At 28.4% G+C, this 13,843-nt stretch overlaps 1 protein-coding gene across 1 annotated transcript in view; it reads left to right on the top strand.

Moving 5' to 3' along the window:
- Positions 1-7,804, top strand: part of LOC100168787 (ankyrin repeat and death domain-containing protein 1A-like) — a 104,582-nt gene extending 96,778 nt beyond the window's left edge. The window contains exons 13-14 of the mRNA XM_029487485.1: positions 855-983; positions 4,008-7,804. Coding sequence (XP_029343345.1) covers positions 855-983; positions 4,008-4,087 — 209 coding nt within the window. The 3' untranslated portion in view covers positions 4,088-7,804. The remainder of the gene's footprint in view (positions 1-854; positions 984-4,007) is intronic.
- Positions 7,805-13,843: the final 6,039 nt, after the last annotated feature.

The following is a 13,843-nucleotide window of genomic DNA, read 5'->3' as shown; positions in this document are numbered from 1 at the left end:
ACGCGGACAATCGACAACAGTTCAGACTGTAGTTCAGAGTCCACTATTCATTCGTGGAATTATGAAATAAGAAATATTAATTAACAATGGTTATAGGACATAATTACTAGATAATCATTTGTGACTACGAATTACGAAAGGTGAGCTAAACTAGTAGATCTGGGTACTGTAGAAGTACCTACTTTTACCGGTTACTCGTTTGTAGGTTATAATAGCCAATAGGCCATTATTGGATACCACATTATTAAATATTATTATTATATTATTCACAGGATTAAGTATTAGGAATTATAATTACTTATACTTAATACTTAATAATATATAGTACCTACACATTTTTTTTAATATTAAAGCATAATTTTAAGGTATTAAGTCATATGTTTTGGGACATTTTTTTTATGGCATTCAGGACTGTTTCCTACTAATGATACTAAGAAAGAAAATATAGGTTTGAGAATTAGGTTCCAAAGAATAACATAAAGACGCGCACACATCAAATACGGTAGCTATACGATCTAAAATCGCTTACAATTTTAATTAAAAAAGATTTTTTGTTAACAGGTTACAACCCCAATTTCATAATTTTAATATTTAAGATTATAACCGAAACCTCAGGAATTTTTTTTTGAAAAACCTAATCGAAACCGAAACCGTAAAAAACATAAAGGTTACAATCCCTGGTTTGCAGCAACCATTTCCCCGAACGTCCTGTGCATATTATAATAATATATATTTTTAATTTATTCTGATCACTGCAGGCTACGACGCGTGTACCGTGCCGTAATGTAATATTAAAATATATTGTTTAAATGCTTTAACGATAGTCATCAAAGACGTCAATATTCTGCTTACAGGTCCATCCAGTTACAAACAACACGGTTATAGAGTGTTGAGAATTTGGGTCGACAGTCTGGGTCCCGATCTCGACCCAATAGAAGAACTCATCGATAGTCTCAATACGATCGAAAAGAATACGTTAGCAGGTAACACAATTTATTTTGATAGACATAGGTACCCCGCATTATATCAGAAAAAATTAAATCAAGTAGGTAATAATTATTATAGGTATACCTACCTACCGTATTTTGCCGAACAATATTATTAACGGCATTATAAATACGCTAATACTATATGATGGTGGCGGAGTTAGTTTAAAAATAGGAAAAGTAATGCGAATTGCTCATTATTATAGTTGCATAATATATAAAAACACATTTTGTCTAACTACCTATTTATTTAGTATTATTTCCGCATAATCCATTTTTAATTATACAATTTTTATATTTTCAAAAAACGATTTCGAATATTTGTTTTATTTTCCGTCCATCAAATCTAAATTCCAAATAGTCCTTCCCACACACTCACATATGTACACGTTTTGTCACGCATTCGATATAATTTCATTGTTTATGCACACATACAATTTTTTTTTTTTAATTCCGTACAAATACGACGAATTTAATTAATTCCATAAAACAGTCTAGTAAACACACACATTCGATATGCATACACGATTGCAAGTACCTATATTCTCGCATACATGGGTACATTTACATAGAACATATTATAGTGCCCACCATAGGACAGGTGCAAATAGGGTTAAAATTCTGGGGGGGGCTTAGCCCCTCCCCCCCTTGGACCTTCAATGGTGTCCACGAAGGTATACATGTAATAAATTATTATGAACCTTCATACCTGAAACTATAATATATTTTTCTCGTTGAAACATAACATTTGATCAGCTATTACAGCATCGCGTATATTGCAGGTACAATCTATTATATTATTCATTCGGACAATGTCCCGCGAGTATTTACTAATTTAAAGTACCTACTTGGATAATGGATTTTCCATCGGTTAGCCCACGCTTTCAAGTTACTAGCAGTATACTAAGCAATTCTCGGAAGGCGCCGCAGTGTAAAATAAATAAGTTTAGGTAAACATGTGTAATAATATATTAGGTATGGTACACACCTCACATTCGTATGATTCAAAAGTTTAACGATTAATGCAATACGCTGTTGCTTGCTGGATAATACTTGAACGATTTTTTTCATTAAATATAAATGAATTTGAAAATTATGCAACACATTTAGCATCATTAAACGCATTCATACATAATACAATAATTGAACATTGGTGTGTAAAAACTCCAGTCACTCAATAATATTATGAATAATTTAAATAAGTTTAAATTAATAGTAAATTATTGTTATTTCTACCTTTAAATTTTAAACATAGAATTAACAGTGATAACTAATACGGTTAATATGCCAACTAAATATCCGATCGTGAAGAATAAAAATAATTATAATATAAACTATGCTTAAAACGGCGCAAACTATAATATGCCATATGCCTACATCCCTATCAAAGGTCCTTCATAAACAATATTATAGTTTTCTAAAACAATAGAACAGAAGAAAAATGCTAAATGTAAATGGTATACTTGATTAGAGTTTTCTTACCGTGGAATAATAAAATAATATATTGAATGTTTAACCTTGACAAAGTATAAATTGGAACATCAAAACATCACCGCTCTGACATAACGAAATTGACAAAGTTGCGATTTTGCGCGGCCATCTCGTAAATAATAACAATAATTAAATTACTCCAAGGTACTGAACACGAACCCCACCACCACGTACATAAAATACGTTATAACATAAAGTAAATACGTGTATAATATTATGATAATATCAATAAGTAAAATATTCAGTAAGGGCAAACCAAATTTTAAGGCGGAGCTAGGGGCATTATAATAAACAACAATTTATGCGTTATACACAATAATTATGTATGGTATTCAAAATAATATTGTAACAATGGGTACTTGTTTGTTATTGCCCCACCAACATACCGTATACAATTTACCATCCCTGCACCGGCCGCTGTACCAATGATGGTATTTTTTATGTACCGTTACAAAATGTTCAAATAAAAGTAAATAATTATAATAATATATTGTAAGGTATATTTTTTACAATTAAATATGAATAGTATTAATATTTTACAAAACAAAATAAGATAATAATTTCCTAAAGATTCACATATTTTATATTTTGTTTTAACGGTATGTTTTTATTGTGAAAATCTTATACCAGTATCTTAAAATATAACGAGGAAAATAAATTATTAAAATTTATTCGTGTTTAAAAATATCTTAAAATAAGTGAATAACGTTAATATTGTTATTTTAGATTAAAGACTGCTGACGTAAGGTCACTTGGTGGTGATGGGTTGATACATTTTACGCGATTCGGAGGCGTAGCGATAACAAACAAATACCTATGAAGTTATATACCTATAGGTATAGTTAAAAAATATCATATTATCATAAAAGCGATTGATATAAATTGGTAATTTCCCGCGTCGATGAAAACTTATATACCTAATGAAAGCCCTCGTACGCGTATCTTTAATAGGTACCTAAATCCAATATTATTTAATTTTTAAAATCTTATCTCAAATCTATTCGGCTATAACATTGAACGGATGTATTTTATCACATATAAATATAATAGTTAGACTCTTTAAATTTAAAACATTTATAACAGTTGCACGAGTAAGGGGTATGACTATATGAGCCAAGGGATATAGGTATCCACCGTTTGCTATTCATGTATTTACGGGACTGGCATAATAATATGTATTCCTATATATATAATAAGTATATATTACGTTCCTATCTACAAGTTACAACGAGGTCAGTTCTTAAAATTAATGACCGACGAACGTTATAGTACACGTGCCCGAAATAATTTTCAGTTATCCCGTTAGAATCAGTTGACCATACAACATGTCATTTGCATAAAAATTCGGAATGCGCGATCCGGTCGGTTTTCGACTGGAAGGGATACCATTTTATAATAATGCCGGGTAAAATAAATTGTCACCATTTGCATTATTCTGGTTGTGTATTTTTCTGTGAAAATACCTATGTACCTACTTATACCTATTTTATTGTTTTGCATGTTTTGTATAAATAATTTTGTTGTGTTCAGATGCAATATGCAAGAAGTTAATGCGGCAGAAGGAAAAAAGTGAGAAAAAACCCGACGACAAAATCTGTGTTGTTTCTTGAACACACGTCACGTATTTTTATTGTTGTTGATTTTTATTCATTTTATTTGTTTATTTTCCCCCAAACGACCTTATGAGCAATAACTGAGTACCCGCAAAAGTTTGCTCGACATTTATAATATTTCGGCTCGAGTGTATATTATATTATATTATATTATATTTATATGTTATAATATTATTATATTGTTCATTTGATTGTATAGTGTTATCTTACGACTTTTGGTTAACTGATAATATTACATAATATTAATATAATACAAGCATATTATGTGTCACGATTTACAACGAACTGGTAAAAAAACTTATAAGTCATTTTACCACACTAATTCCATCTGAATAATAACAATATCGTTGTTGAAATACTATATTATAATAATTATGGTAATTAACGTTTTCAAAAATACTTTTCGAACTTATGTTGCTCAATTATTTTGTGCGAAAAACTATTCTATTTTCTGTAATTATGTTAACTATTGCACCCCAAATGTATTTATATATGACATACGCCAGTTAAATATGAATAATTCACGTCAACGAACAGCTCCAACATTCAGGTGGTAAGGATGATGACGTTTGCACTCGCGTCACCTGTTTGTTCCGGAATTATATTGGCCTGCCGCGAGATAAATATTTGTGTTGATAATCGTGCACAACGATTTTCTAGTTTCAACAGAAAACCAACGTTTAATGATACGATGCCCACATTGTTATGTATTATATAATAATATAGTTTTAATTTATTCGCATTTTGGTGATGTATACATTGTGGAAAACTTCGCTTGCCCACGGCAACCACACGAGAAATAAAACGAAGGATGACGAAAAATAAACATATTTAAACGATTATTTCGTCCAAAACAAATATTCTGCTGACATTATTATCGATAGTGAAGCGGTTTATTATTTAAATAAAAAAACTAACTTTAAAACAAAAACTGTGATAAAGCTAATTTTTTGCAAAAAAAAAAAAACAATAAAATCGGCCAAGATCATGAAAGGTGACAAGTGGTATCTTCTTTTCGTATACAATTTTTGCGGCGTTGTGAACTTCAATACAATAGCCTCTTCGAATCTATAGCATACGCCACTGTCACTGCACAGTGCTCACCGGGTCAAACGATTCTTTTTAAATGCGAACGACCTATTAGATTTTTATTTTTTCAATATTTTCTAATGAATGGAAAATTCTTAATAGGTTTGATGAAAAGCCTTATTAATTATTTTTCTTGTAGGTTTCATTCAGTGTATACTAATATCAGCGGCGTAATTACAGGGGGGGGGGGGTTGGGTGTTGTATACATAGACCTTATAAGTTTAAGGTCTATGGTTAAATCCCAGCATTAGGTTAGATTAGGTTAACCACTGGAAATAATAAACCACTTATGTAGAAAAACAACCTTTTATTTAAATAAAAAATAAAAAAAATAATACATAACCATAATGATAAAAAAATACAAAACTAATAATACAGTATACACATAAACTATGAACAATAAAACTAAGAATATAAATTAAGATTGTTTTATATTCAAAGTTATTTTATTATAAGGGAAGGGGAGCGGATTTCGTGAGGTGACTTATTTTATTTTACCCTATTTTGCGATTAGCCCACTATCCCCCTATGACTTATTTTTAAAACTGGCAAATCATATTTATGTACTTATTAAACTATAAATATTATTATTTATAGTTATAAGGTACTATATAGTAAATACTATATAAAAACCTCATTACCTATGCTTGCTGTACGCATAATTGAGACAATATTACTTCATAATAAATATTCAATATTATTCACTAAACACATTATACAAATTATGCAGTTTAGCTCTCAAACGATGTTTGGAAATTTTTTTTTGGAAAGCTGTGTATTTCATCGAGTTAAGTACAATGATGCAATCTAAAATTGTTGGTTGGACAATTCAAAGTTATAACTTATAACCTTTTAAAGTTATTTTGAGTATTTTATTATATTTTACGAATCTACATTACTCTTAAAAGTATGTAATTATTTATGATGCATTTATACATGTAGTTACATCATACAGATCACAATGGTTATACTGGGAGTTGCTTATGATAATATTTTTTTTTAGTTAGTTGTGTGTCGGGGGTTCAATCCCGCTACTAATTTCATAGCTTGCCAACCCTTGATTCTTTATCAGAAAATATATAACCTAAACAAAAACTTCTTTCATACACTGATTGGGTTTGACTTGTCATATTTCGATTCATGTTAAATAGATTATACGTAATATGTTAACGTTGCATGTAATTTCATACTAAATCGTATTAGTTTTTTGGGCCAGTCGTTAGTGCCTTGTGAAATTTAAAATTTTAAGTGTGCTCAATCGTCCGACCAAAAAGCTAAAACGTGCTCAATCGTTGGATGATATTACCACATGTAGTGTTTTGTTATCGTACACCGCTTTTATGTACACTGTAGGTACATTATAAATGATTATAGCATATAACAGCAGTTTTCTTAATACCTACCAACATAATATTCAAAACAAAATAAAATAAATAATGAAAAGCTTTTATTTTTTTATACCAAATCGATCAACTAGCTATCTAACTATCTAAGGTACATGAATACATGATATAATAATTATATGCTTACAGGCATTTCACTGCGGTGAAGGTCAAAAACGATTTATCACTAAATCGATTCGTATTGGGAATGTCATCCTAATAATAATAACAATAATATGTAGGTACATAATATAATTCCGGTAACACGCAACGTACACGCATAATATAATTATACTATTGCATAATATAGATACCTCTAGTTATGACACGGTCGAATTAAAATCAACAGCGTAATCATACTTATTTTATATAATAATTATTAACTAATAATGATATAGGTGCACGTATTTTTATCGTGACCGGCGCATACTTTATCACAAGGGTGGCCACTAATCTTAATTTTGCGACCTTCAAATGTATGAAACTAACATTGTTAAGACATGTTTATAAAATAGATTATAAAATGAAGACACATTTTTCATTTTATAACAAATGAATAAGGAACATTTATTTAACATTTATTTATTTAAATAACTTAGAGCCGCACAAAGTATCCCAAGAGGCTAAGGTCACATGCGGTTCGCGGATTCGTTGTGGCCACCCTTGCTCTATCATAATAATATTGCCTATGTAATAGCCATATCCCATAAGTGTAACTAGGGTTAAAATTTTGGGGACTACAGCCCACATAACAAAATTATTTATTTAAAATAACCCATAGGGGGCTTATATCTAAATCAATAAAGGACATTTTTTTGGGGGGGAATCAATCATAGTCGGGGGCTTAGCAATTCACTCTAATATCAAAACTTACAGCATCCTATTGAAACTAGGGAACGAGAATTTTTTTATGTCGTACATGTGTAAGACGGAGACAACACATGCGGGTGCGACGTTCTCTTAAGGTCTTTTGAGCCAAAATTGGTGGCAGTAGCTAGGCGACTTAAATTTGTTTTGGTTCATTAAAATTATAAATGAGTCGTGTAAATCCATCGAATTGGCATTTAGGTACGAACAAAATAATGTAACCTGCAAAAACCTTCAGTGGCCTATCCACAAATGATCGTAGTTTAATGAAATTGAAATGTCCTCACTATATTATAATACAAATAATAAATTTGTGATTAATTTACATTTTTATTAGTTACTCAAAAATTGAATCACATTTATTTTGTTGTCGTACAATAGCTTTTATTATTATAACTTTCAACACTCGGCTTACCTGTTTATATTATGTAGATATACTATGTATTATTATGTTATTATAACGTAGTTCCATTTTTAAATAAACTATTATTTTAGACATTTTAATATTAAATTAATATAATATTTATTATTACGTTCCTCACGTAGACGTAGTAGGTACTTTATAACTTCATCGTATTTTCTTCTTTAATTTTATACTTACTTTAATTGAAACACAAAAAAAATATTAGTTTAAACAAGTTTATATACTATCTAAAAACATATATAGCCAAACTAATTTGAATAATTATACTTTGCACGTAAATAAATATGTACTTTTAACCCTTATTCCCGTAGACTCAAAACAGCAAATCAACTATTTAGTTTTGATAAAAATTGAATTATTTCCATAAGCAATACTTCTAAGTATTAATATTAATCATTAAAAATATTCCCAACATTTTTGAATTTTTTCATACTTTATTAATTTCGGTGTTTTGTTTTATGAAGTCCGATGTTATACAATATTACTAAACATAACAATTTTTACCAATTCCGTTTCCATTTAAAATCAGGTTGTTATTTCCTGACAATCTGTCTTTTCTTAAAATTATTTCATTTTCTGGTTTCGGTAAGCATTTTCTGGTTCCGATAAGCATTTTTAATACGTCATACAATTTTTTTTTTTGAATTTTTATTTAGATAAGTACTTAACTTGATACATATTTTATTAATTGTTATGGATTGTTGAAATAGATGTGAAATTTACATTCCAGGGTTTTTTAATCGTTCTCACGTATATCATAATTATTATAATATTATTTAGACTCATCTTCCATTTACATATAAGTATTTTGTATATTTTTGTTATTATTTATTGCAATAATTAATTATTATTATTAATATTTGTCAAACTTTATAGAAATGTTTATATCTGTGTGTAGAAAATTATTTACTTGTATATATGAAAAATATTCTTTAAACTATAAAAATTTGTTTTTCTTGTTTTAAGATTAAGACTCATTTAATGTTTAATAAAATTTTACTTTTTTATGTTATCCGCATTTTGTAAAATATTTTGTTTTCTATGAAAATTGTAGGCCTCGACGAAAGGGTCGATTGGCTATTCCGGTCTATTTTGTATACCTACTGTAATAATTGTATTTCTTATATTCAAACAAAAATATAATAATTTAATTCTATTTATTAATTGACATTTAGACCTTCAATATAGTTTATCAACAATGAGTACAACACTAGTCGAGTGCCTTTCCGTGTCTAGAGTATTTATAAAAAAAGTTTAATCATTGTTCGCATTAGGTAACTTTGAACTAGGTCACTTCAAAACACTGCAAAGAATTAAAACGGATTTAAATCCTTTTGCAGTAGGTACACTAAAGTGTATACATTCTCGCAGGTACTATTATCATTCTAATTTTTTTTTTTCTATCTTTGATTTATGGTACATGACTTTCCATTACGACATTTGAAAACAGTATACCTATCTAATATTGTACGTATACATCTACACCTCTCATAATATTAGTATATGAACTAATTTATACTTAGGATGTAGCGGAAATAACAAACATAGCCTTAATATTATTGAAAACTGTAATAATTGTTAAAATTAAAATACATAATAATAACGAGTTAAAAATGTTGTTAACAATACATTGAAATATTATGTGTACAATGTATAACTACAAATATTGGCCAATGTAATTATTGTTTGATGGCTTAATAACTCGTACAATATAACGACGAGTAAACAAATTATTTACCCCTATAGCTATTTATGCGTATTTAAAACTGGAAATGTATGATGCTATTACAATTTATTATATGGCAATATTTTATATTTAACACCATCACTATTATGTAATTATATTTATTGTTATTCTAAATTATTGTTATAAATATTTCTGTGCATTACAAACACACTGTAATATCCCAGACAGCAATTTTTTGTTTAATAATATTATTATAAAATTATAATCACGAATAATATTAGTATAAGGTTATTATAATACTATTATAATATTATCGTTACAAAATGCTGTCTGGGATGATGGAAACTATATCAATTATAATTCAAGCATTATTATGATATACTTTATTTGATGGTTTTCACGGCTTTGTGTATAATACGATGAATATTGAATAATTTATTATATTATATTAAAATATGAAAGTTATATTATGTGATAAAATAGTGGGTACCTATACCTAATACATAAGTTATATTGAACCCTTTATTTATATAATAAACACAATATTATGTTTAATTGGAACTTTAACGATGTGCTTCGATCGAATTCGATTTTTCCATTCCTATATGGGATTTGAGAGTGTAATTTAAATTATGTTTCGACAAATATCGTTAATAATCAAAACATTATCTTATAATACAATAATAAATTATTGTAAAAAACATTGATTAATATTATCATAGGTAACTATTATTTAATAAGGATTTTTTTTAAAGTAAATACCTCATAGGTGACAGCCTTGAAGGAGGACCTTCAAACAGTATGTCAAATCCTTACGTTATTTATTTTTAAAACGCGTTGACAACCATTGCCGACGTTAATGTTTATCCAAATTTTTTTTCTATATTTATATAGGCTGTCGACTGCTATTCTCATAGATAATGTTATAATAATATACAGGGTGTAAAAGATAGAACTGACTTTTGGAATAACTTTTGTTTTAATCAATATTTTAAAATTTTTTTTTTGATACATTATTTATAGCCACTTGCGCTACACGTGTAATAAAAAAAAAATTATTTTTATTTTTTAATACCAAAAATTTTAAATTTTAAATTTGATTAAAATTTTTTTGAATAAATTCAAAATAGCCAATTTGCGAATCTGATTATAAGAACTATTTGGATGGTAAAAACATTTATCTAAATCAAGTAGTTTATTTTTTAGAATTTTTTTAAATTTCAGTATTATTTTGATTAAATTAATTTGGAACGCTATAACTTTTTTAAAAATATTATTTTTGGAAATTTTCTAACATGAGAATATTTCTAAAACTATTTACTAATCCTATAATTTTATCAATTTTTGTCATAAGTTTAAGTAGCATAAATTTTTTTTTTTGACAGTTCTTTCTGTTACACACTGTATACACGATAGGGATATATATTTAAGTGTGATTTTATACTATAATTATATTGATATTACTTATTATTAATATACGGTAGCCGGTAAGTTGAATTAATATTACCTATACAATTACACAAAATCCCTTAAATCGTTATTCTCAGTTATTTAATATGTAATTTCGTCCAAATTAACTACAAAATAACTATAAAAAATAACTATATTTTTATAATTTTGAGAATTTTTGGTTACAGAATAACCTATTTACGTGGAACCTTGTTTTAAATTTTCAATCCTTAGTTATAAAAGTTAAACATTTTATACATTTTTAAATTTTTAAAAATCAAACTTTAAGTGATTATAAAAAAATTGTTACTTTATGTATTTTAGATTCTGAGTGGAACGATGATGTATTGATTTTACAATGATGTGTGTTTTTTTTATGTGTCTGTCATCACCTTTTAGGACAGTAAAAGTGCTTGGATTTTCTTCAACAGTATCTTTTCTGATAGGTAAGTGAATCTAGTTGGTACCTAGGGGGGTAAAAAATTAAGGAAAAACGGGAATTTATACGAAAAATTGGTTTTCCAAAAAATCGATATTGGTTTGGTGTAACTCAAAAACAAATGAACGTATATACATGAAATTTTCACTGGTCGTTTATATTTGAATTTTCTATACACGATAAAATTTTCAAAATATATTGATTTGTTTTGAACTGTTTGGGAACATTTTCTGTTTCCAATTTTATTAGTTTTTTTTCCTATGAATATCAATAAAACTTAAGTTGTTGAGTAAAAATGCTTGAAAATTTAATACAAGGCTCCTACTGTATTGTTACAATGACATTTGAAAAATATTAAAAATCCTTAGTCATAATTTTTTTTTATTAGCATTTAAAGTTCAAAAAATTAATTTGATTTTAGGTGATCATTTTTTTTTTTTTGATAAAGGCAAACTTATGAGAAATCTTAAATTCAATTTCCAAGTCTGAAATTTAAAAATAAAAAATGTCATGAGTTTCTTACTCAAAATGATTTACACATTTTATAGATTTGTACGTATTTGTCAAAATCTGAAGTTGAAGTGTTTATAAAAAAAATTATGTGTATTTATTTTAAATATTTTTCAACTTGATTTTTACAATATAATATAATTTTTGCAATTAATTTTCAAGCTTTTTAACTCAATGAATAAAATGTTATTGACATTTATATGAAATAAATAATTGGAAATTGGAAACTGAATATGATCGTGAACAGCTCAATGCAAGTGAAAGTATTTTGAAAATCTTATCTGCATGTTCATAAAATGCTAATATAAATACGTTCAGTGAAAATTTAATGTATATATATAGTCATTTGTCTTAGAGTTACATCAAAAGCCAAAATCGATTATGTTGAAAACCAATTTTGCATAAAAATTCCCGTTTTTTCTTAATTTTTATTTTGTTTCTCCCGCCACTTTTTAAAACTATTAGGAATTTTGAATTTTGACCTTCTGAATGCACCAACTAGATTCACTTTCCCATCGTACAAGATATTGTTGAATAAAATCGAAGCACTGTTACTACTCCAAACCGTGATGATCGACACAAAAATAAAAATATAAAAAATAACACACATCATTCTAAACTCAAATTTACATTTCTTTTCAAATTGAAATCCTTGAAAAGTGTAGCGAGGAATGCGGTAAAAGTTGTAACAATTTGTAAAAACATTTGGTTTAAGTAAAAAATAATTTATATCAAATGTTGAGGTCGGGTAGCACAACAAGATAATACAGCCGACCGGTGTCACACACACACACACACACACACACATACACAGATACGCACATCCCATCAGTTAATCATTATTTATATTGTTTATTTTTGTATTGTTATTATTATTATCATTACATAACATGCAGATTATGAGCGATCGGCCGCCGCCGAATCGTCGGTCTGCGGACTATAACACAGCCGCCCAAATAGTTATTTAGTTATGTTTGCACCTTTAAAGGCGCACGACCGTCACGCAACGAAATTATATTGTAAAGGCATGAATTGCCAATTCTTATTGTATTTATTAAAAAGGCACAAATTGCCACCTTTATTGTACGTGGGTGCGAATCGCCAATATTTATTATATTTTAAAATAGTTGTGCTTTTGTCAGGTACCTATGCGCTGATAGCTACCTTGTTTAGTGTTATATTATATACGCACGAATTATCATTATGATTATTAACGTAAATATTATTGTTATATTATTATTTTATATTATTACACACCTAACTAACATCACACAAATAAACCTACCTGGTTACCATATTATCAAATCAAACCACCCAGATGGCACAGCCCATGTTGGCGCTCCTATTTTTATAAGAATCTCACTATTATTCTACCCTCTTCCTCAGTACCAAACAGCCCATATACAAGCCTGCGGAATTGCTCTAATATTAAACAATATTCCAATCAATATCTATGCCATCTACAGTCCGCCCCGTCATTCCATAACACCAACTCTCTTCCAGCACTTCTTTAATACACTAGGTCAATAGGATAAACGTTTCCACCTTAAACTTTCAAATCACCGAAACCATCTCATCCAAAACCTCTCTTCCCAAACAATCCCGGGCGACCCTGGCCGACGTTTAAAATGTAGCTGGTGCCGTGGCCTATTAGTCGATTAGTTGACTAGTCCACCATCCCGTCATGAAGTGCTATTACTGAATTAGCTTCTTCATCAAGCCAACCAAGACCGATAACCTATAATTATATCCCTCCATTGTGCTTATTGTAATTTTTTTTTATATACAGATTGTACAAATAAAAACAACTATGACGAAAAAAAAAAATATATTATTGTTATGTATATGTTTGTGTTTAAAGCTTTTAAGTCTCTAAGTCTAGCCATAACCTTTAGTCTTTAATAAC

Source organism: Acyrthosiphon pisum, chromosome A1 (assembly GCF_005508785.2).
Source record: "Acyrthosiphon pisum isolate AL4f chromosome A1, pea_aphid_22Mar2018_4r6ur, whole genome shotgun sequence".
NCBI lineage: Eukaryota > Metazoa > Arthropoda > Insecta > Hemiptera > Aphididae > Acyrthosiphon > Acyrthosiphon pisum.
This window is presented reverse-complemented; position numbering and strand designations above follow the sequence as displayed.